This window comes from Hypanus sabinus, chromosome 16 (genome assembly GCF_030144855.1).
Source record: "Hypanus sabinus isolate sHypSab1 chromosome 16, sHypSab1.hap1, whole genome shotgun sequence".
Lineage (NCBI taxonomy): Eukaryota > Metazoa > Chordata > Chondrichthyes > Myliobatiformes > Dasyatidae > Hypanus > Hypanus sabinus.
Genome location: NC_082721.1, coordinates 29,536,393 through 29,561,316, shown reverse-complemented (window position 1 = coordinate 29,561,316; position 24,924 = coordinate 29,536,393). Strand labels below are relative to the sequence as shown.

Below are 24,924 nucleotides of genomic sequence, written 5' to 3'. Positions count from 1 at the left end.
GGCTCCCGATATGCCTTGGGGCATTCGTTCAAACTGAAAGAACCCCAGCGGGCAGATAAAAGCAGTCTTCTCTTTATCGGCCGCACTCATCGGGATCTGGTAATACCCACTTCTTAAGTCCAGCACACTGAACCACTTCGCACCGCTCAGGCAGGCCAACGCATCCTCGACTCTTGGGACAGTATATTGATCAGGGACAGTTCGCCGATTCAACGTCCTGTAGTCAACACACATGCGCACTCTCCCATTCTTCTTCCGTGCCACCACTATTGGGGATGCATAAGGACTTCGGGACTCAGCTATGATTCCGGCCTCCTTCAACTTGCACAAGTGCTGTCGCACGTCCTCACCATCTGCCGGAGCCAGCCGCCGGGATCTCTCTCGGAACGGGGTGTCCTCCGTCACCCGGATGGTGTGGCGAGTGCTTTTGGCGCAGCCAACATCAAACTCGCCCCGAGAAAAAACAGCTTCCATCTTCAGCATCTTCTCCACTAGCCGGTGTTTCCACTCCGGCGACACAGGGGAATCCCCAAAGTTAAAGGCTTCAGCGGTCAGCTCCCTTCGATGCTCCGATCCCTCCCCGTTAGGGGTCCTCACTGGTGCGCTAGACATTACCGTCACCGGGAACAGATGTGCCAGTGGCATTCCCCTCTTAAAGGTGATTTCTCTTGCCGTGGTGTTCCTGAGACTTATAGCTATACGCCTCGCATGTACCACCCCTGGTCTCTGCACTTCGGGCCTCACCAGCCGGAAATCGTGTCTCCCCTTCAAGATCGTCTGGGGCGTCTACTAACAGGGCTTCTCCCGTCGGCACTCCTGGGAATCTGGGGGTCCCCATCACTAGGGCTACCTCCCCGGGTCGGATCACCTTGGGCCTCGCCTGCGTACACCACACCATCCCTCGTTTACACTCCGGATCCAGCCCCTTCTGTGAATACTGCTCGAAACACTGGATGCACCGAGAGGGTCTCCAGAAAGTCTTCCCCCCTTTCTCCTTACAAGCTCCCAGGAGCCGTTGCACAACTGGGGAGTTAGTCCCCACCAGGAGGGCAGCACTACCGGTTTCCACCAGGTCAGGACACATCAACACCAATGTCTCAATAGCTTCCGACACTCCCACGTCGCCCTCCGAGAACTCCAATCTCACCGATAGGTACCCATCGTACGGGTAGTCATCCTCGCTCACACCCCAAATCTGCAGGGCGTCAAATGGGGTTACGGGCAAATGCTTTAAATATTGATTATAGAAAGACCGGTACAATAAGGTCACCTGCGATCCCGTATCAAGAACAGCTTTTGCGTAAACTCCTTCTATCCGTAGACCCACACTGGCACAGGGTCATACCAGCCCATCCGGAATAGAGGCGTGGGCACCCGGTGGTCTTCCGGCTGATCTCTGGGAACGTGTTCCTCCAGAGGCTCCAGTCCGTTCCCTCACTGAGCCTCTCCTAAGTTTCCCAACATCTCTCCCTTTTTAGTCATGGGGGGGGCGTCCTCCGCGGGACTCCTTGTCTCTCACAATCCCACCTAAAGTGTCCCTATTCTCCACAGCTATAGCACACCCTCGGCCTTCCACAGTCCCGCCTGAAATGCCCCTCTTTCCCACAGTTAAAGCACACGCTGCCTGCCACCCCTCCTCTCCCAGGACGGCTCCTGCTCCCAATCCACTGCACTGATCGCCCCTGAGAGTAGGTACCTCCCCTGTCCCTCCCCTCCAAAGGGGGTTCCTTACTCCCCGGGGGGTTATCATTCCTCCACCCAGCCACCACTTCCTGTAACGATGAGGATCGCTCCCGTAGGCCCGCGCCCCTTTTCCGTCCCAATGCTCTCTCTTCCTCTCGCACCTCTCTAATCAATTGCCCAAAGGATGGAGGAGGACCTTTCCTATAAGCCTGCCGGATAGTCCACGCCACCTTGTCCTCCTCCAGACAGCCACTGAATTTGCTGACTCATCCTCACGCTAGCCACATCAGTCGCCGCAACCCCGTAAGCATCCCCTCCATCCGAAATATGTACTCAGAGAGCTTTTCCCCTCTCCATTGTTCCAGGCGTTGGAACTCTGCTAAAAGCAGCCAGGGTTCCCCTGACAACCCAAACGCTCCCTCCAAAACTTCTATATAGTCCTCCACTGAGGCCCCAGGCTTCTCAGCTTTCAACTCCTGGACGGTTTTGGCTGCTAAACCCCTCAAACTTCCCACCAATCGCTGCCTCTTCTCCTCCTCCTCCGAGCCTGGCCACTCCTCTAACATCAAAGATATATGCTCGATCCAGGTCTCATAGTCCACCTCCCCGTCCGGGAGAGGCTTGGCTCCGGAGAACACCCACAGCTTCAGCCGTGGCCTCTTGGCCAACCCCACCAGGGAATTAAGTTCGGCTGCCAGCTCCGAGGCTTCCACCCTACCTGGGGAGCGGGGCTTAGTCACGACTCCCTCCTCCCACCTCCCTTTACTAGTGTTGGGCAGATCTCTGGGGACCACCTCTAGCTCTAGCTCCTCCCCCGATGTCTCCTCAGCCTCATCCTTGTAGAGGGAGTGGAGCCCCCACGGCCCTTCCTCCCCCGGTACACTGACCGTCGCCGGCAGTTCCACCATCCTGACCAGCACTCGTACGAACCAACACCCAGCTAGACTCTACCTCTTTACCACACCGTCTAGCTACCAATTCTACCTGCCCAATACCTTTCACCGAACTTAAACCCTGCACTATCGCATCTCCCGAAACTCGAAAATCCACTCCGCTCACTACGCATGTGTACTGTACTGGTACATCTTCAAACTGGCACCAACAAAAAATCTTATCTCTGTCCATCTCTGCTCTGCTGCCTGTGCGATTCCACAGCCCCTGACAATCCAATCTGGGACGAGCACCCCACAAATGTAACACTTACCCAAAAGGCTGGTATATGTCTAGGGAAAAAGGAGATCCAGCCACTCTCCAACCCACCTCCCGTACACGCAGGTGCTGTGAGAATCGAGTTTATGCCTCACGCCCGCCAACAGTATCAAACCCACAACAAATACCGTTATGAAATACACTTTAAAGAGTTTACTAAAATTAAAAGAGTAGTAGGCAATACAATATATATATACACACACAAGGAAAAAAAAACAAAAGGCGCCAACTTATCAAAGTTCAGTCTGTTTAGTGCACTCGTTGGAGCTCAATCAACGAACCAATTGACCCATCCGGCTGTCGCACCTGGGACCACCCCGGTGGTCTTACGAGCAGTCCAGCACATGTCCACCTTCCTCGGCGTCTTCCTCAGCCTCCTCCTCCCACACCCAAAAACCTGCGAAAACCCCTCCCCCAAGTTCCCAGCATCACAAGACACAATAACATTCCCCATTGATTAACAAATGAATACAATTACCATATCAGCCATTCTAAAGCGAAACAATGGTGAGAGAAACACTTATCCAACAAAGAAGCATTCCTACTTGTAACAAACCAAAGAGGCCATTTTGAGTAGCATACACAGGACATTGTACATTTGTATGCCAATACAGGCCAGATTCCTCATATGATAACCCTTTCATTCCTGGAATCATCCTTGTGAACCTCCCCTCAACCCTCTGCAATGCCAGCACACCTTTTCTTAGATGAGGAGCCCAAAATTGTTTACAATACTCAAGGTGAGGCCTCACCAGTGCCTTTTAAAGCCTCAGCATCACATCACTGCTCCTGTATTCTAGACCCCTTGAAATGAAGGTTAACACTGCATGTGCCTTCCTCACCACCGACTCTACCTGTAAGTTAACCTTTAGGGTGTTCTGCACAAGGACTCCCAAATCCCTTTGCGCCTCAGATTTTTGGATTTTTTTCCCTGTTTACAAAATAGTCCGCACATTTATTTTTACTACCAAAGTGCATGGCCATGCATTTTCCAACATTATATTTCATTTGTCACTTTCTTGCCCATTATCCAAATCTGTCTTAAGTGCTTCTGCAGTCCGTTTCCTCAGCACTGCCTGCCCCTCCACCAACCTTCATATCATCTGCAAACTTGGCTACAAAGCCATCAATTCCATTATCAAAACCATTGATATACAGCACCAACACCGACCCCTGCGGAACACCACTAGTCACTGGCAGCCAAATGGCATCTTTTTATTCACATTCACTGCCTCCTACCAATCAGCCAATGCTCTAACCGTGCCAGTAACATTCCTGTAATGCCATGGGCTCTTAACTTGCCTCATGTGTGGCACTTTGTCAAAGGCCTCCTGAAAGTCCAAATATACAACATCCACTGCATCCCATTTATCAATCCTACCTTTAATCTCCTCAAAGAATTCTAATAGGTTCATCAGGCAGGATTTTCCCTTAATGAACCATGTTGACTTTGTCCTATCTTGTCCTGTGTCACCAAGTACTCCATCACCTCATCCTTAACAATTAACTCCAACATCTTCCCAACTACCGAGGTCAGGCTAACTGGTCTATAACTTCCTTTCTGCTGCCTTCCTCCTTTCTTAAAGTGTGAAGTAACATTTGCAATTTTCCAGTCCTCTGGCACCATGCCAGAGTCCAATGATCTTTGAAAGATCACTATTAATGCTTCCACAATCTCTACCATTACCTTTCAGAACCCTAGAGTGCAGGTCATCTGGTCTGGGTGACTTATGTACCCTTAGGTCTTTCAGCTTTTTGAAAACCTTCTCCCTTATAATATTAACTGCACTCATTTCTCTTTCCTCACACACTTCAAAATCTGGCAGGCTGTTAGTGTCTTCCACAGTGAAGAATGATGCAAAATATTTACTTAGGTCATCTGCCATCTCCTTGTCCCCTGTTATTATTTCTCCAGCTTCATTTTTTTAGCGGTTCTATATCCACTCTCATCTCTTTTATTTTTTTACATACTGGAAAAGGCTTTTACTATCCACTTTTGATATTGTTTGCTAACTTGCTTTCATATTTCATCTTTTCCCTCCTAATGAATCTTTTAGTTGCTCTCAGTAGAGTTTTAAAAGCTCCCCGATCCTCTGGCTTCCCACTAATTTTTGCTTTGTTGTATGCTCTCTCTTTTGTTTTTACATTAGCTTTGACTTCCCTTGTCAGCCACAGTTGTACTATTTTGCCATTTAAGTATTTATTCGGTTTTGGAATACATCTATCCTGCACCTTCCTCATTCTGTCCAAAAACCTGCTGACATTCCTACCAGTATCTCCTTCCAATTTACTTTGGCCTCCTAAGGATTTTTCTACTTCAAGCTCCATAATCACCTCTGGTTCATCCCAATCCAGTATAGCTGATTCCCTAGTTGGCTGAACGACTAACTGGTGTACAAATCCATCCTGTAGGTGTTCAACAGAAGGGGGGGGGGGGGGGAGAGAGAGAGACAGCAAGAGCGCGAGAGAGAGAGAGAGAGAGAGAGAGAGAGAGAGAGAGAGAGACAAACATTGCCAACCTGATTTTCCCAATTAACCTGAATGTTGAAATCGCCCATGACTATCACTGATTACCCTTTTGACACCTATTGGTCGTATAATTTCAGTGTCTTGAGAAATCTGTTATGAAGAGAACAAGAGAAGTACGCAGGAGGGAATGGGTCAATGCTTCCTCACGAACGTGATTTTTCAGCCAAGGCTTCTCATTCAACCAAAATCTGTGCAGTCCTACTGGTGTAAATAAATAGCTACTGAGCAACAAAGTTTATGTAGAGGGAGTTATTCACCCATTACTTTTATACACTCAAGCACCTACTCATTATCAAGATTGAAGAACAGCTCCCCTTATGTCACTAAATTCTAATCCCACTACTAATTCCATCAAATAAAGCATTTCTAAGGTCCAGCCTTGACTATTTCTTCCACATTCTACCTTCCATAAATTTAAGGATATGCACAACCCTGATGCTCATGGCCCAACCCAGTATCTCAATGATCCACAACTCACATTCACTGATTGTCTGTGAGACAGTTAGACAAGAATAACTTGATTAAAATCTCCGTTTGTTTTCAAATGCCCTGCAGAACTTTGCCCATTCAGTAATCTTATCCAACCCTACCAGAACAACTGAAGCGTCACAAACTTAACCCCCCCTCCAGCACTGGCTATCTATAGCTGCAAAGGCTCTGCAATTCATCCCACCAAATCTTTTTGCATCTCCACCTCTCTTTCCCGCTTTCAGCTGATCCTTAAAACTTACCTTTGAACAAACATTGAATAAGCATTAAATACTGCACTATTTAACATTACTCTTACAAAGCATGTGAGGATATTTTACTGCACCAGAGGTTCTGTAAGTTGTGTGGGCATTTCAATGTGGTATGGAAGGAATGCTGTACTATTGTAAGTACTTTCTTTCAGCTGAACTGCTAATAAATCGGGGGGGGGGGGGGGGGGGGGGTTGTCCATTCCCATGACAATATAACAGAGAAGCAGAAGTTTTCCTGTCCTGGCCAATATTTATCTGACCCATGCTGGTGATAAAAAAACCTGATTCTGATTCTGAGTTAAATAAAAATGCAGAGACTGCATAGGATTAATCAAAGTGAATGAAGATTGCAACTCAAGACAGATGTTGGGATCCAAACCATTAACAAATGCAATTGCAAGAAAAAATTTCTGAGCCCTTTGCAATTACCTGCTTTTCTGCATTAATTACTCATAAATTGTGGTCTGATCTTCATCTAATAGACAAACATAATCTGTCTAAACTAATAACATACAAACAATTGTACTTTTTGTTGATACTGAGTACATCATTTAAACAATCACAATCACAGTCTAGATTCAAAAAAGTATGTGAACCTCTGGGGTAATGTCTTCTACAAAAACTTTTTGGAGTCAGTTGCTCCTATCAATGAGGTAAGATTAGAGAGGTGGGCTGTAGAGGTACACACCAAGTCAGGTTACCAGCAGAGCCTGCTCTTCTCAAGAAAGATCTGTTTATGCACACCATGCCTCAAACAAAACAACTTTCAGAGGACCTTAGAAGAACTGTAGGGATTCATGAAGCTGGAAAAGGCTACCAAAGCATTTCTGAAGTGTTCATCGGTCCACAGAAAGAGAAAAATGGAGAAAATTCAGTACTGTTGCTATTTTCCTTGGGAGTGGGCATCCTGCAAAGATCACACCAAGAGCATAATGTGCTGAAGGAGGTGAAAAAGAACACAAAGGTAACAGCAAAATTCCTGTTGATATCTCTAGAACGTGCTACGATCTCTGTTCATGTGTCCACTATAACAAAACATTGAACACGAATCACGTTCATGGAAGGACACCAATGCTCTACAAAACAAAAAAAGTGTTCCACAATGCTTCTGGGACAATGTTCTGTGGACAAATGAGACAAAAGTTAAACATTTTGGCAGAAACACAAAATGTTTGGAGGAAAAAGGGCACTGCACACCAAAATCTCATCCCAACTGTGAAGCATGGTGGACGGAGCATCATGGTTTGGGGCTGCTTTGCTGCCTCAAGGCCTGGACAGCTTGCAGTCATTACAGGAACAATGAATTCAAAATAGTATCAAGACATTTTAGGGGAGAATGCCAGAGTAGTGGTCCGTCACCTGAAGCTTAATGGAAGTTGAATGACGCAACAAGACAATGATCTGAAACACAAGAGCAAATCAACAGAATGTTTTAAACAGAAGAAAATTTGTGTTTTGGAATGGTCAAGTCAGTGTCCAGACCTTAACCCAATTGATATTCTGTGGTATGACCTGAAGAGGGCTATTCATGCAAGGTATCCCAGAAATATTGATGACCTGAAACAGTTTTGTATGGATCTAAAAATTCCTCCTCTCTGTTGTGCAAATCTGATTAGCAGCTACAGGAAATGGTTGGGGGAAGTTATTGCTAAAGGAGGTTCTATCAGTTATTAAATACAAGAGTTCACATACCTTTTCCAGCCTGGACTGAAAATGATTGAACAATGTGTTCAGTGAAGACCTGAAAACTACAATTGTTTGTGTATTATTGGTTCAGGCAGATTGTGTGCCTATTATTGTGACTTAGATGAAGATCAGACCACATTTTATGAGTAGTTATACAGAAAACCAAGTAATTGCAAAGGGTTCACAAACTTCTTGCAAAATTTTCACAGTTCACTGCTGAAAAATCGGACTTTACTGATAGAATCAGGTGGTACCCATACAAACTAACCCGTAGTTGTCCTTTGTTCTCAACACTCATACCCTTTATTTCTAAAGCTATAAATATAGTATATATGTAAATGAGCTGACATAAGGAAATTCACTGGAGCACATAACAGTGTTAGAAACTAAGCTGTCAATTCAAATGTATATGGTGAGCAAAACTGCAATTTAGAAACACAAATTTAAAAAAAAACAGGCCTAAGATCTTAAAACAAAGAAGACCTGCATGAATTAAAGATGGTCCCAACACTGCAAGAGGAACATGTGGTAGGTGGTAAGAGTGGGCTCCCTCACCTCCACTGACTCTCAACACAGGAGCCCCTCAGGGCTGTGTCCTAAACCTCCTCCTTTACTCCCTGTATACCTATTACTGTCTTGCCACCCACAGCTCTAATCTGCTAATTAGATTTGCTGATGACACTACATTGATTGGCTTAATCTCAAACAATAATGAGGCAGCCTACAGGGAAGAAGTCATCTCTTTGACACAGTGGTGTCAAGAAAACAACCTCTCCCTTAATGTTGCAAAAACAAAGGAGCTGGTTGTGGATTACAGGAGGAATGGAGACAGGCTAACCCCCACTGACATCAATGGATCTGGGGTTGAGAGGGTGAACAGCTTTAAATTCCTCAGCATACCGAGGACCTCACGTGGTCTGTACACACCAGCTATGTGGTTGAAAAAGCACAACAGTGCCTCTTTGACCTCAGATAGTTGAGGAAGTTTGGTACAGGCCTCAAATCTTAAGAACTTTCTACAGGGGCACAATTGAGAGCATCCCGACTGGCTGCATCATTGCCTGATATGGGAACCGTACCTCCCTCAATCGTAGGATTCTGCAGAGAGTGGTGCACACAGCCCAGCGCATCTGTAGTTGTGAACTTCCCATGATTCAGGACACATACAAAGAAAGGTGTAAAAAAAGGGGCCCATAAGATCATTGGGGACCCGAGCCACCCCCACCACAGTCTATTCCAGCTGCTACCATCCGGAAAACTGTACCGCAGCATAAAAGCCAGGACCAACAGGCTCCAGGACAGTTTCTTCCACCAGGCCATCAGACTGATTAATTCACGCAGATACAATTGTATTTCTATGTTACACTGACTGTTCTATTTACTATAAATTACTATGATTGCACATTGCACATTTAGACAGAGAGGTAACAAAGATTTTTACTCCTTGTGTATGTAAAGGATGTAAGAAATAAAATCAATTCAACTATGGTACTCGGGTTCAAAAAATAGAAACAGAATTAACAATCTTACAAATGATGGAGGGGGGGGAGGAACAACCATATTTCTTTATGTATTTATGCAAGGCAAACACGTACTGTTCATCTCTAGTTGCCTCCTGAGTGGAAAACATTTCAACCATAGAGCCTGGAGTATCATGAAGTCTGAAAGGGCAAATGTGACAGATATCCTTCTCTAATAACTAAACGATATTTAAAATATAATCTTGCATGAGCATAATTTCATGATGCTTTTATCTGAATTAAACAGTTACTGTTGTAATTATTTGTACTTGTTGTTTCTTCCAGTTTTGTTTAATTCACTGCATTTAAATTCCTTGCATCGGATCTCTAGATCAACAGCAATAATCTATTATAATGTTTCTGTAACTTTCAAACTAATTGGCTATTTTCTCCAAAACTTTGCTTGTCAGGGATTGCTGAATAGATTTTAGCTCACAGTTATTTAAACCTATGCAATGCCCAAAGACTCACAGAAGCCAAAGGAGAAATGTCTAGGTGACCATGTTTGAGGACAAAGGGAGCTTAGAGATTGCGACCAGAAGTGAACCACTCAGGGTAATTGGATCTGTGACACTAGTTTGACTACTTGCCAGAACCACAGTGACTATCAATTTTTAAATGTTCACTTACAGAAAGCCCTAGCACATTTTGGTGACTTGACCATTCCTTCATCAAAAAGCCAAATAATTGGAATGTGAATGATAGAATTGTGGTAGATTTGGATTTGATGAGAAAAATGGAGGATGATATTGCCAATCATTGGCTGCTCTTGATTCATTACTCATATTTATTCCTCGTCTTTATCCGGCTTCCTATTAAATGCAGTGATTTCATTCCCCCAACCAACCTTTTGACAGCAAGTTAAAAAGCTTGGGAGAATCTTTTCCACTGGACTACTAATGTCCAGCTAATGACTTATTAAAATGCTAGTAGATTCCTCAGTTTTCCTTTTCCCCCAAATAAAAAGCAGGTAAGATTAAACACTTCCCTTTTATTGCATCATCTCCACCTATCACCACTCAGCTTCTTTCATTAATTCCATACTTCCCTGCCTTATCCCCTTCCTCATCTGAATCCACATCTCACTTGCCAGCTTTTACTCCACCCTTTCCCCTTAACCTTTTATACTATTTCCCCTTCCCTCCAGATGACAGATCTCAACACAAAACATGAACTGTTCGTTTTCCTCCACTGATGCTGACTGACCCAATGAGTTCCTCCCGCTGCTTGCTCTTTTACTCCACATTCCAGCATCTGTAATCTCTTCTGCCTCCTGGATTAAACACATTTTACCAAAGACAAAGGAGGTATCAGTTTTCGTCAGTGTCACATTTTCGTAGGACAATAGACCTAAAATGGGATCCCAAACATTTCTATCCATCCCACTGCCCCACTTAGTTCTCTGTAACCTACTCTCTCCTACATGCTCACCAGTCCACCTACCATCTCCCCAGGTTCTCCTGCCCCCATCACACGAGGGAAACTTCACTGAAGCCTACCAACAGACAAATCTTTGAGATGTGGGAGGAAATTAGAGCATCTGTGAGGAAATTAAAGCACAGCGAGACACTGCACATGGACAATTAAGTAACTGGAGCTGTCAGATAGCAGTACGAACTGCTGTGTTGCTGCGTGCCTCTAATTAATAGAGCACATAGATGGAAATGGGAAAAATATTTAAAAGAATTAAATGCAGTAAACTCTCTAAAATTACAGAATTAAATAAAACAGCATATGTCAATAACGATTTTACATTTATTGTACCTAGTTATAAACGTGCATAAATGAAATGCAGTTTCAAATGTTTTATTTATCATGATAGCTGCTGCATTATATGAAAAGTAAACTAGCATGCTATTAAAAATAAACTATGGACTTTGTAAGATGGATCTGGAAGAGATTGGTCATTAGACTGGGTTAAGAAATTCATGAACTAATAAAAGTTAACCTCTTGTACAGAATATCCAAAGAGTTTTGTGTAATATTATTTTGTTAAATTAGTTGGTGCTTATTTAACTTGTCATAGCCAAGCTAAGTTTAAACAAGTTTGAGAGTCCCACAGGTTTATAACCAGCAGTCAATTTCTGCTTGTGAACAGCAACAATTTATTGAAATAAACTCTGTTAAGGGTTTGAAGTGGTTTTCACATGCTAAAGTTTTAACTTCATTTTACTTGGTTCTGGACCCACTGATCAAAACCATTAGGAGATTTTTTCATACTCAAGTCTTAAAGTACACAAAATTACACTAAATGTTCACCTTCTGGAATATATTTTATTATTTGTTAATTTATTTGTGATAACATTGTTTTATGTGTTGTGTGTGAGTTATATGTGCTTGTTGTGCACCTTGGTCCGGAGGAACGTAGCTTCTTTTGGAGGTATACGGTTGAACGACAATAAACTTGAAGTTGCATTATATTGGTAACCAATTTTAGCGTCATTGTTGCCATATAGCATAGCTGTTTATAATAGCTAAAAATAAGGCATCTATACTTTTTTTGCAACATAAGGCAACAAACTCCTACGCTGTTATTTGAAACTAGTTTTGTAGAAAGTTGACAAGTCTTCACTATTTAATCTGAATTGTAACTATCCTTTACAACGTACAACTCCTAACAAAAATAATTAAGGCACACATGGCCTCCAATTCATGCCATTTCCAAAAAGTAGGGCAGTCAGCCTTCTGTACATTCGGTCATGATTCATCGGAAGAAAAATCATCTCCTAGGTTGTCATTTCTGTGATCGAGGATAAAGAAATGGATTCCAGCATAGATTGCCTTTTTCACTAGCAGGTATAAAGTGGCAGTCAGGAAGTAGCAGCACAAAAATGTAAATTTTAAACAGTTTGTTGACAAAGTATCTTCAAAATGGAAAGGAGCAAACAGAAAGGATGAGAAATGACAAGAAATTAGTGTGGGAACTGGAATGGAGAATAGGAGCATTCCATTCCAAGCCTGAGCAAGCCTTGTTATTAAAAAAGATTTAGATGTACAAGATCCTCCCAAACTTTATATCAAAAGCCTTCAGGCTTCTACACTGCTTTTCAAAAGTGTTTTTCCAGACATTATAATGTCAAACCATTTGAGACTTGGAGGGAGGAGATGGCACAGGAAGATACAATCTTTTAGTTTAGTAAAAAAGAACTGTGCATCATGCGCAAGATATAGAGGGGCCACTTTGTTAACATTATAAAAGCTTACAAAATACTGTTCTGGAACTTCATGCAATTGTAGTATTTGGATACAATCTCCATCACAGGCACCAGCCTCCCCAGCATCAAGTACATTTTCAGAAGGCAATGCATCAAAAAGGTGGCATCCATTATTCAGGACCCCATCACCCAGGACATGTCCTCTTTTCAGCCCTATCGTCACAGAGATGGTACAGAAGACTGAAGATAAACACTCAACTTTTCTGGAACCACTTCTTCCCCTCAGCTTTCAGATTTCTGAATGGACAATGAACCCACGTACACTACTTCAATACTTTCTTTGCTTGCTTTTTGCATACACTTCAAATTCATTTTTAACTATATTTCTTACTGTAATTTATTGTGTATTGCAATGTACTGCAAAACAACAAATTTCATGACATATGCCAGTGATATTACACCTTGTGTTGGCACGTGGCCAAGTGATTAAGATATTCATCTAGTGATCTGAAGGTCGCTAGTTCAAACCTTGGCTGAGGCTGCGTATGTCCTTGAGCAAGGCACTTAAACATACATTGCTCTGCAATGACACCGGTGCCAAGCTGTATGAGGATTAATGCCCTTGGACAACATTGGTGGCGTGGAGATGGGAGACTTGCAGCTTGGGCAACTGCCGGTCTTCCATAAAAAAAACCTTGCCCAGGCTTGCAGCTTGGAAACTTCCCAAGGTGCGAATCCATGGTCTATTGAGACTAACAGAGGCCTATACACATTACACCTTATTCTGATACTGCAAAAAAGCTTTTCAGTACAGCAAAACTCCATTAACATTTGCAACTTTGGAACTGCTGGATTAACTGACTATTCAACACTCTTTCAATTGAATTGTTTTCTTTATAAAAAGATATTATACATTAGAAAAATATGCTTTCCAGTGAACACAGCGTGTTTCAAGGAAGTACCAAGCAGCTTAGATTTGCAATCACAGACACCAGTCAACTTCAGATAATTGGAAGGAACCAGGTCTTCAGCATACAAGAGCATGGGAATAGTGAAGCAGTGAGTACATCAATTTCTAACATCTGTCATCTTCAATAGTATCTTCTACAGTGATCACTCTCTAGGTGACTCTCTGTCTTCTCATCCTTCCTGGCACTTACCCCTGTAAGCAAGACAAGAATTACACCTGCCCCTTCTCCTCCTCCCTCACCACCATTCAGTGCCCCAAACAGTCCTTCCAGATAAGGTGACACTCAACCTGTGAATCTGTTAGGGTTATCTACAATATCCAGTGCTCCCGATGCATCCTCCTTTATATTATTGAGACCCGACAAAGACTGGGGGACTGCTTTGTCGAGCACCTTTGCTCCATCCACATAAAAGGGCGGATTTTCCCGGTGGCCATCGACTTTACTTCCGCTTCCCAGTCCAACATGTCAGTCCATGGCCTCCTCTACTGACCCAATGAGGCCATTCTCAGGTTGGAGGAGCAACACCTATTCCGCCTGAATAGCCTCCAACTTGACGCCATAAACATTGATTTTTCTAACTTCCAGTAAATTTTTCCCTTGCCTTCACTCTTTTTCCAATCCCCATTCAGCCTCCCCTACTATCCCTTCTCTTATCCTCACCTACCCCATCACCTCCCTCTCCTGCCCTTCTTCCTTCTCTTTCTCCCATGATCCACTCTCTTCTTTGGTACCTATTCTTCAGCCCTTTACCTCTTCTACCTATCATCTCAATGCATCTCATTTCACCCCCACTCCTCTACCCATCTACTTTCCTCCTCAGCTGTTTTCACCTTATCACTTCCCAGCTTGTATTCCTTCTGCTCCCCCAACCTTCTTAATCTAGCTTCTACCACCTTTCTTTCCAGTTCTGATGAAGGATCTTGGCCCAAAACCTCAATTGTTTATTCCTCTGCAGAAATGATGCCTGACTTGCTGAATTCCTCCATTATTTTGTATATGTTAACCAGTGGACTATATCCCAATTTGAAACCAATGTTTCCAAACAGATTTTTGGAATTATAAAGTATCAGCCTTTTGTGTTGCAAAACAGAAGACGAAGTTTAAAATAAATAGTTCCATTCTAACCATATTAATACTTCATAAACACAAGAGATTCTGCAGATGCTGTAAATCCAGAACAATACACATAAAAGGCTGGAGGAAATCAGCAGGTCAGACAGCATCCGTGAAAATGAATAAACTGGAGATGCTTTGGGCCAAGACCCTACTTCAGGATTGGAAACAAAGGGGAAAGACGCCAGAATAAAAAGGTGGGAGGAGGTAAGGAGGGCAAGCTAAAAGGTGATGGGTGAACCCAGGTAAGTGGGAAAGGTAAAAAAGGGGCAACAGGTGATAGGCAAATGAGAAGAGGAAAGAGGCCAGAGTGAGGAATAGAAGGGGAAGAGAAAAAGAAAAAAAAATACCCAAAGGAGAAATTAATGTTCCTGTGATATGATTGGAGGTTACTTAGACCAAATATGAGGTGTTGCTCTACCATCCTAAGAGTGAGCTTATCTTGGCAAAAGAGAAGGTCATGGACTGGTATGTCAAATGGGAATGGGGATAGGAATTAAAATGGTTGGCCAGTGTGAAATTCCACTTTTGGCAGATGAAGTCGAGGTGCTCGACAAAACAGTTCCCCAATCTATGTAGGGCCTCACCAATGCAGAGGCCCCATCGGAAGCACCAGATACAATAGACAACTCCAACAGATTCATAGGTGAAGTGTAGCCTTGCCTGGAAGGACATTTGGGTCCCTGAATGGAGGCAAGGGTGGAGTTGAATGGGCAGATGTAGCATTTCCACCTCTTGCAAGGATACAAGCCTTAACATTTTGAAACAATTGACTTTTCATTTCTGCAGTCTCATCAGTTCTTTAAGAAGAAAAGCAACCCCTTTCCTTTACTGATTTACAAATGTTAAACAAGGCTCTAGAACAGTTTTTAATCCCCATCTTCTAGAATAACTACCTACCACAATATTGGGAATATATTAGGTCAGGTGCAAACTTCATACCAGCAAGCCCACGTAATGTTGCATGTGATAACTGCATTTGCAATCATGAACACCAATGTTGCACATAAGTTTCAGTGATCAGCTCTTTAGTATTTAGTAATATCCTCTCTATGAAATGATTGCTTAAATCAAACATTAGTGGCACTAAGTATACACAATTTGAATGTATAACAGGTAAGCTAGACCTAAGCTTTACTTGCAAAGTAAAATTACCTCAATATTGAGTTTCATAGCAACACAAGTACTGCTCATGTAACGCATTCAAATCAATGAGTTGCAATTTTAAAGGCAATTTTTCATGTAATGAGTTCACATTTTCTCAGAAAGAAAATAGCTCTAGTGATTGGCGACATTTTCTTACACTATAAAGAGCAAAAGGATAACAAGGGACAAAATTGGTCCTCTGGAAGATCAGAATGGTAATCTATATGCAGAGCCAAAAGAGTTGGGGGTGAACTTATTATACTTTTCTTCTTTTTGTATCTGTATTTAATGGGAGATGGACACAGAGTTCATAGATGTGAGACAGTGCAGCATTAAGGTCATGGAGCCCATACAGATTACAAAGGAGGAGGTGTTTGCTGTCTTGAGACAAATTAGGCAAACCCCCAGGGCCTGACAATGAGCTTAGACCCCATGGGAGGCAAGTGCAGAAATTGCAGAGGCCCTAGCAGAGATATTTAAAACATCCTTCATCAATGGATGAGGTACCGGAGGATTGGAGGATAACTAATGTTGTTCCATTGTTTAAGAAAGGCTCTAAGAATAAGCCAGGAAATTATAGGCTGGTGAATCTGACGACAATAGTGAGGCAGTTATTAGAAGGTATTCTAAGTGACCAGATATGTAAAGTATTTGGATAGACAGGGACCGATTAGGGATAGTGAAAAGGGTTTTGCGCATGCTAAGTCGTGCCTAACCAAACCTGAGTTTTTCGAGGAAGTTACCAGGAAAGTTGATGAAAGTAAGGCAGTGGATGTTGTCTCCATGGACTTTTCCAAGCCCTTTGACAACGCCCCTCATGGGAGGCTAGTTAAGAAGGTTCTGTCATTTGGCATTTAAGATGAGGTAGTAAATTGGATTAGTATTGGCTTTACTGGAGAAGCCAGAGAGTGGTAGTAGATGGTTGCTTCTCTAACTGGAGGCCAATGACAAGTGGTGTGCCAGAGGGTTGGTGCTAGGCCCATTGCTGTTTGTCATCTGTATCAACAATCTAGATGATAATGTGGTAAACTGGATCAGCAAGTTTGCAGATGACACCAAGACTGGGGGTGGGAGTATAACTGACAGTGAGGAAGACTAGCAAAGCTTCCAGTGGGAATCTGGACCAGCTGGAAAAAATGGGCTGTAAAATAGAGGATGGAAAGTAATGCAGACAAGGGTGAGGTGCTGCACTATGAGAGGCCCAACCAGGTTAAGCCTTACATGGTGAGTGGCAGGGCACTGAAGAGTGTGCTAGAACAAAGGAATCTGAGAATACAGATCCATATTTAAAGTGGCATCACAGATATTGGCCTTCATAAATCAATGTACTGAGTACAGGAGTTGGGATGTAATGCCAAAATTGTACAAGACGTCGGTGAGGCCTAATTTGGAGTATTGCGTGCAGGTTTGGTCACCTACTTAAAGGAAAATTATCAATAAGATTGAAAGAGTGCTGAGAAAATTTATAAGGCTGTTGCCAGGACTTGAGTTATAGAGAAAGGTTGAATAGGTTAGGACTTTATTCCCTGGAACACAGAAGACTCAGAGGAGATTTGATAGAGGTATATAAAATATTGAGGGATCTAAGTAAGAGTAGGGTGGCGGGTGGAGCTATGTTTCTACCAAAGGAGATGCAAGGCATTCCTTCCTTCCACTAGCCAGCAGGTCACCCTTGGGCAAGGTGTAGCACCTACTTAGCCCGCACCCAATCATGGTCACATAAAGCCATGGGAGCAGTGGGTGATTGTATGAGCAGCTGTCCTGACATCAGGCAGACAATCTCTGCCAATAATGGCTGGAGTCACCCATCTTGTAAAGACACTGCCCAAAAGAAGACAATGGCAAACCATTTCTGTAGAAAAATTTGCCAATAACAATCACGGTCATGAGATCATGATCACCTGTGACATGACACAATGATGATGACAGATAGGGTAAATGCAAGCAGGCTTTTTCCACTGAAGTTGGGTAAGACTACAACTAGAGGCCACGGGTTAAGGGAAATGTTTAAGAGGTACATGAGGGGGAACTTCACTCAGAGGGTGGGAAGAGTGTAAAACAAGCCTCCAGTGCAACTGGTAGATGCAGGGTCAATTATTTAAAAGAAATTTGAATAGGTACATGGATGGGAGGGGTATAAAGGGCTATGATCCAGATGCCATTCAATGGGACAATGCAGATTAATGCTAAGACTAGCTGGTCCAAAGGGCTTTCTTCCATGCTGCAATGTTTTATGACTCTATAAGGCACTCTGGAATTAAAGGTGCAATCCCTTTGTGAAATATTCCTCCCATTAACATGCAAAAGGTAAAACAATGAAAGTGAAATTACTGTTTTTTTACACATAAAAAGAAAAATTAATGAAGACAATCTAACAATGTTATTTAAGCTACAAAAAAGCAGTATTCACTATTATATGCTAAGTGGCCAGCTGCACTATTTTGTGAAATGTAACTTCAGGTGTAAATTTAATCAAAGATAATGAAGGATAAAAATCAAAATTTCTGATATAACGCAAGGACTTGAAGTAAAAAAAAAGAAATTTCACTGCTCAAAATAGTTAATTATGAAACAGATTTTCAGAGCAGTGGCTTAATTTGGATTTATGAGATTCCTTAGAATCAAGATGCCTGTTGAGTAAGGAAAACTAGGAAAAGTGCATTGCACTTCCTATTGATAAAAGATAGCTGATTTAAAATGTAAACTTTTCAACTGATTCACGAAGGGAAATATAGTTAGATTAATGTCAAGATAGAATGCTTACTTTCTGTCCTTTCTCGTTTTTTTGGAATACAAACACAGGCGGTGCAATGGCAGGCTTTTCTACAAATAAAGAACAGACAAGAAATTAGTGTGTACATTTTAAAATCACAACTACTTTTCAGCTAGACAAATCTGAATAATTCAGTCCAATAAACCCATCTGCATTCAATCTCATCTTACTGTAATCCATATTTCTTTCCTTCACTCAGTTATAAACTACCATTCTTCACCTTCTCCCATACACACCCAATACTTGCATTAAAGTGGTACATTCTTACACATGAGCCATTCCAAATGCTCCCTCTTTTCTCCCTTCCCTCACAGTCACACTTCCATCTCAATCATATCGCCCTCAAGCACTCTTATACACATTATTCCTCAAAAATGCAGTTTGACTTGCCTCATACAAGTCCCTCTCCAAAGAGGGGCTTTAAGACACCCTCTGCCACACATAACCAACTTACACAATTTAACTTCCTAATGTCCATGTGCACTACCAAGTGACCAAGTGCACACATCACATTCAAATGCTTTGTGCTCCTTATGCCCTCTTTGACATGCACATACACACAAAAAAATGTAAGTATTCCCTTACATTTTAACTTGGCATACACACACAAAATCACTTTTGCATTTTCTCCCATACAATTGCCTCACTCTGGATCCGTCACATCCTAAGTCAGTAATTCCAAACCAATTGCCACTTCTAGACCTAGCGCTAAATGCCACCAACTACATTTGAAACTGGCAGCAACTGTCTGTGAGGTCCAGCCCAGTGCTCTTGTGTATACTTGCCCTGTGCATGTAAATACACTTCAGTATTAGCACATGCTCATTCTCATAAGTAATCTTTTCATGCTCACTCCCTTCAGGTACTTTGTCCCATTCCTGATAACCTTACATACTTCTCCAACACACTCAACCACATTAATGAGACATCATACTTAAATTATCATTAATCTCACATGCCTGCACTCAATCACTTTGCATGTATCTATTGCTTGTGTTACCCCTTGCACAGACAATTCCCTATGCCCTCACTGTATATTTCTCACTCTTCCACAGGCTTCTCGCTTGAAAAAAGAAAATGGCATGTAACCCTTCATTATTAGAGGGTTAGTAAAAGTATGAAAGAAAACACTAATTCCCCGAATACCCTACACTGATTCCTGTGACAAGTGCCATGTGGAAAATACTAAGCAGGCTGTTCACACTCACAGGTGTATGAGAAACCTATGGATATTCAGTAGATGAGTACATCTCTAATTAAGATCAACAGACTTGATGCTAAGAAAACAAGAAAAAGGGTTCAGATAAAAAGTGGGGTTAACATAAAAGTTTAGCTATAGCATCATTAAATGGGAGGGTAAGGTCAATTGACTATGCATGCTGCTTCTGAACCCCTGTTTGCTCTCCCATTACTCTGCTCATTTCTCATATACATTTCTCTGACTCACATTCCTTTATGCAGTCTCTAACATACCCTCATATTCAATCCTGCTATAATTCTTGCAAAAATCCATCTCAAATAACATGTATATTATTGATCACATACTTCTTGCACATCCCTGGACACAAAACACAGAACATGCACAACCATAGTGAAACACATTACAAGGAAATGACACATCTGGGTGCTGCTATCAGCTTTAAACACCTTTGGAAAATGTTAGAAAGCTGCTACTTTAATCAGAGAATAACTGCAAAATAGTACAGCAGAGGAGTCTTCCATTCAGTGTAGTGCATTTGTCTTGATTTTTTGAAACAACTAATTCTTGTTTTATTTCTTCCCTACAAATTAATATTATTTCATTATTTAGTGAATTCCACTTTGATAGCCTACTTTAGACACTTCAATCAGCTTTCAGCACTATATTCCTCAATTATAAGACCTAACAATTTCCTTAAGTCATCTCTGGTACTTTTATTACCTTAAGAGCATGGAAAAGTGCTTCCTTAAGACTTATTCTTAAAATCATTCTTTCTTTTAAACTTCCTGCCCAGCTTCACTCAATACATCTGTCATTTCACACACCATTCTAGTAAATCTTCTCTGTACCCTTCAAAACTTTGACTTATTTCCTAAAATACTGGGGACCCAACAATGTGTTATAAAGATTGAGCATGGTCTCATTTATGAAACCTGCTATTTTGCATGTATTTTAAAAACACTTCACCCTTCCCTCTACATTCAAAGCCTTAAGTATTTCTGCTCTGAAGTCTGTCCCATACGTGCTAAATGGCCTAGTTCTAATTTTAAATGTTTTCCCATTACAGCCAGAAATATTCCAGTCATCTTTCTCTTCATCATGTCAGTAGCTTGGTGTTCACTACTGTCAGTCATGTAAGTTCTGGGTCCTCAGGAATACCACTGCACTCAGATGTGAAGTATCCTTCAATGATGTTTCCGTAACAACTTGTTTTACCAGTCAGAGTTGTTAGCCTTGAGCTGAACTCCCGAACCTGGAGATTCCAGTAGACCACTCCTAGTCTGGCCTCTACCCTTTGACCTGTTTGGCAATGGGTGACCCTACCAAGAGCCAAAGCATAAAGCTCTGACTCCAGCCAACATAGCTTTCCAGGTCATGGAGCTACACAAGTCTCCAAACCTTCTGACAAGGTTGTGGTCCTCTTGGAGGTGACCTCTCCATATGGCCACACTGCTTCTGTGAATGGCTCAGCTGAGTCTGGTCAATAGCACCCCATCCCTCCCCTCCCCTCCAAGGATAGTATCTCTGGGAAACTTAAGCTTGAATGTGTACAGTATGCAATTAGACTATCACTTTCTGGAGATGATTATTGTCTGGCACTTTTGTGGCATGTTACTTGCCAATTCAGCCATGGCTACATGTTTTCTAGGCCCTGCTGCATGCTGGCAAGACTGTGTAATTGGCTTAGGATGTGCAATATTCAATTTCAATAGCACCTTTATGCAATGTTCCACTTCTGACCTTATGATGAAAGTGCTTGATGAAGCAGCTGAAGATGGTTGGGCCTAGGACTCTTCGCAAGGTACCTCTGAAATCATCTTCGTGCCAGATTGGCCTCCGACAAATGCAACCATATTCCTTTATGCAAATAATGAATAAAGCCATTGGAGAGTTTTTACCCTGATGCCATTTACTTGAGTTTTACCAGCATGTCTTGATGCCACAGTCTTTTAAATAATATTTTAGTGTGAAGAGCAGTCAATCTGGCAAAAGCCTACTAAGCCATTCACAAAACCTCACAAGGTAGTTTTGGTTTTGGGTAATTTTTCATATTGTTAGTAGATACATATTTCAGGATGCCCTTTATTGACTACAGCTCAGCATTCAATACCATCATCCCCTCAAAACCAATTAAGAAGCTTCAAACGCGGGCTGAGTTGTGTCATAACAACAATCTCTCATTCAAGACCAAGGAATTGATTATAGACTTTAGGAGAGGGAAAGAAGTGGTCCTGAGCCAATCCTCATCAGAGGATTAGAGGTGGCGAGGATTAGCAACTTAATTTAAAGTGTTACGAAAGGACCTGTCCTGGACGCAGCAAGTGCAATTGCAAAAAAAGCACAGTTGAACCTCTACTTCCTTGGGGGTCTGCAGAAATTCAGCATGACATCTAAAACTTTGGCAAACCTCTATAGATGTGTTATAGAGAGTGTATTGACTGGATGTGTCATGGCCTGGTATGGAAATACAAATGAGTGGATTCGGCCCAGTACATCATGGGTAAAGCCACCCCAATCACTGAGCACATCTACATAAAACGCTGTCATAGGAAAGCATCAACCATCGTCGGAAATCCCCACCACCCAGGTCATGCTCTTTCTCACTGCTGCCGTCAGGTAGAAGGTACAAGAGCCTCAGGACTCACAGCACCAGGTTCAAGAACAGTTACTACTCCTCAACCATCAGGCTCTTTGATAGAAGGGGATAACTACACTCACGCCCTATCATCCAAATGTTTCTACAATTTTATGATCTCACTTTAAGGAGACTTTTCCTCAGATTTTTGTTATTAATTGCTCTTTATTTATACTTGCATTTGCACAGTTTGCTGTCTTCTGCACTCTGGTTGATCTTTCAATGATCCTATTATAGTTACTATTCTATTGATTTGGTGAGTATGCCTACAGGAAAATGAAACTCAGGGTTGTGTATGGTGACATATATAATTTGATGATAAAATTTACTTTGAACTTTGAGGTAGTAGTTTTGCAAATGAACTGGAACAGCTTGCTCCGGAGCAAAGATCTTCAGTATTACAGCCAGGATTTTGCAAAGTACCATAACCTTGGCATATTGTATTCTCAGTCATTTCTTGATGTCACATGAAATAAATCAAATTGTCTGGAGACTTGTGTCAGTGATGGTGGGGATCTCAGGAAGAAGTAAAGATGAATCATCTACTCAGCATTTTGTCTAAGTATGCTTGCAAATGCTTTCATCTTCTCTTGAACACTCACACAGAAGGCCCTATCATTAGACCCTGTTCTGTTAGCTGTATTTTTGAGATATGTCTTGTGCTTCTCCCAACAAATCCCCATGCCTCACTGAACTGAAACGACCCCCCGGTTTGACAGTGGTGTGGAACATGCCAAGCCACATGATTAGCTTGTGTTGTGTGTATTTCTGCTGCTGTCCACCACATAACATTAACACTCAGGACAGAACTGCCAGATCTTTTTCAAGCCTATTCCAATTACTATACATGCATAGCACCACAACACATGACAGGGAGTATCTGTGTGAAGATAAGATCATCTCCACAAGAACTGTGCAGTTGCAACAACACCAGCATGAATTAAGATTGCTGCAGACCCTGTCTGAAGCCATATCCTTCAGGATTTGGTCACCTTAGTCAACAACAGCATTATCAAGCCATTCCTGGTATTGGATAGTGAAGTGCCCCAAAGTACATTGTCTGGTCTTGCTACTTTCAGTACTTCTTCCAAGTGCTGCTCAACTTGAAAAATTTGTCAGCTGAGCAGGATGCTTCCTGGCCCATGTGTGACCCAATGGTATATTTCATGAGGCCTGGGACTAATGATGAGCTCACCGATTGACACCATTCTTATTTGATTGTGCTGCCAATGAGACAAAAGAGACTGTGATCTAGGAGTCTGGTGTCTTGTCTGCAAGAATGCATAAACTCATAGACTAGTTGAGTAACAATCTTCCAATCATCCTTAGACATGAGAGGAATTATTCTGCCCATTAGGCATTGAATACCAACGTCCACAAGGCCTTTGCAAGATACAAGGCCTTTGCTAGCATCAATTTTGCAATTGCAAAACTCTGTGCTTGGTCAGACAAGTGATCACCACATTTTATTTTCTGTCTAAATGTGATAGCACTGGTTAAACTACATGGCTTATTCAATCACTTCATTAAGCATTTGTGTGTCAGCAATGTGGGTGGGTCTTGGCTCAGATACAGGCCAGATTGAATAATAATGGCAGATATTCAACCAACATCTCACTCTCCCTGTCCAATGGGAATAGTAAACTGCATGGTCTTTATCATAAAGTGGTAGTTTGTAATGGTCATCCTAACTCAAATCAGTTGGTTTCTCTATTTTCCAATTATTAACTGAACTGAAGTTTCACAGAAGCTGTGTGAGAATTGATTTCAGTTCTAGCCCTCCATGGCCTACTAAATAAGAGAATAAATACTGCAGCTGTCCAGTTGTCAGGCACCAGTCCCATATGCCAGGATAATTAGAAGATTGTGCATTCCCAATTTCAAGCCTTTTCTCAAGTTTTCTATATCCTGTCATGGAGTCCAAATATCACCCCACTCATCTGTTTAGTCTGATTGGCAAATACACCTTATTCTCCATCATTAATACAACTTGTAAATAATTGCGGGTGAATCATTGATCCTTAGCGAACTCCACATTACATCCTTCCAGCTTGAAAAAGGCCATTTATTTTGGCTTCCTGTCTTCTATACAATAACTAATCTTCAATTCATGCTAAAACATTTCCCCCAGTATGTTCTCATCTTGCACATCAACCTTTTTATGTAACACCTTGCCAGATGCTTTCTAGAAATGCAAATAACCAACATTGACAGATTCTCAAGCTACGTCCAAGTTGTTAACGTATTTCCATTAGTTCTGTTCTACCCAATAACTCTGCCAACTTCCCTTCTTCACTGAAGACCAATGCAAAGCATTTCTTTAGAATTTCAGCCATGCCCTTTCCTTCTGTTTTACAATCTCCTATGTACTTCCTTTGATTATCCTTTTATTGATTAGGGATATGGTAGTAAACAAAACTGCCAGGAAAAAAAGTCATTTGGCCTTACAAAGAACAGGCAAGCTCTCACAAAAAATCTGAGGTCAGAATTTAACCCAGCCCACTGAAACTGATGTAGAAGTACTACCTGCTGCATCACAGTTGCCCAATGGCGCAATTAGATT

The 24,924-nt window shown here is 42.1% G+C and overlaps 1 protein-coding gene across 7 annotated transcripts in view; it reads right to left on the bottom strand.

Moving 5' to 3' along the window:
* The window catches only part of ranbp3b (RAN binding protein 3b), a 319,866-nt gene that overhangs the window by 93,216 nt on the left and 201,726 nt on the right, over positions 1-24,924 (bottom strand). For 6 of the 7 annotated variants that reach the window (XM_059991452.1, XM_059991448.1, XM_059991450.1 and 3 more), the window contains one exon: positions 18,517-18,575. Coding sequence is in view for 5 of the 7 variants with exons in the window: in XM_059991448.1 (XP_059847431.1) it covers positions 18,517-18,575 (59 nt within the window). In the remaining 2 variants the exon portion in view is untranslated. Of the gene's footprint in view, positions 1-18,516; positions 18,576-21,466; positions 21,584-24,924 lie in introns of all 7 variants that reach the window. The other variant, XM_059991451.1, reaches the window with a different exon arrangement.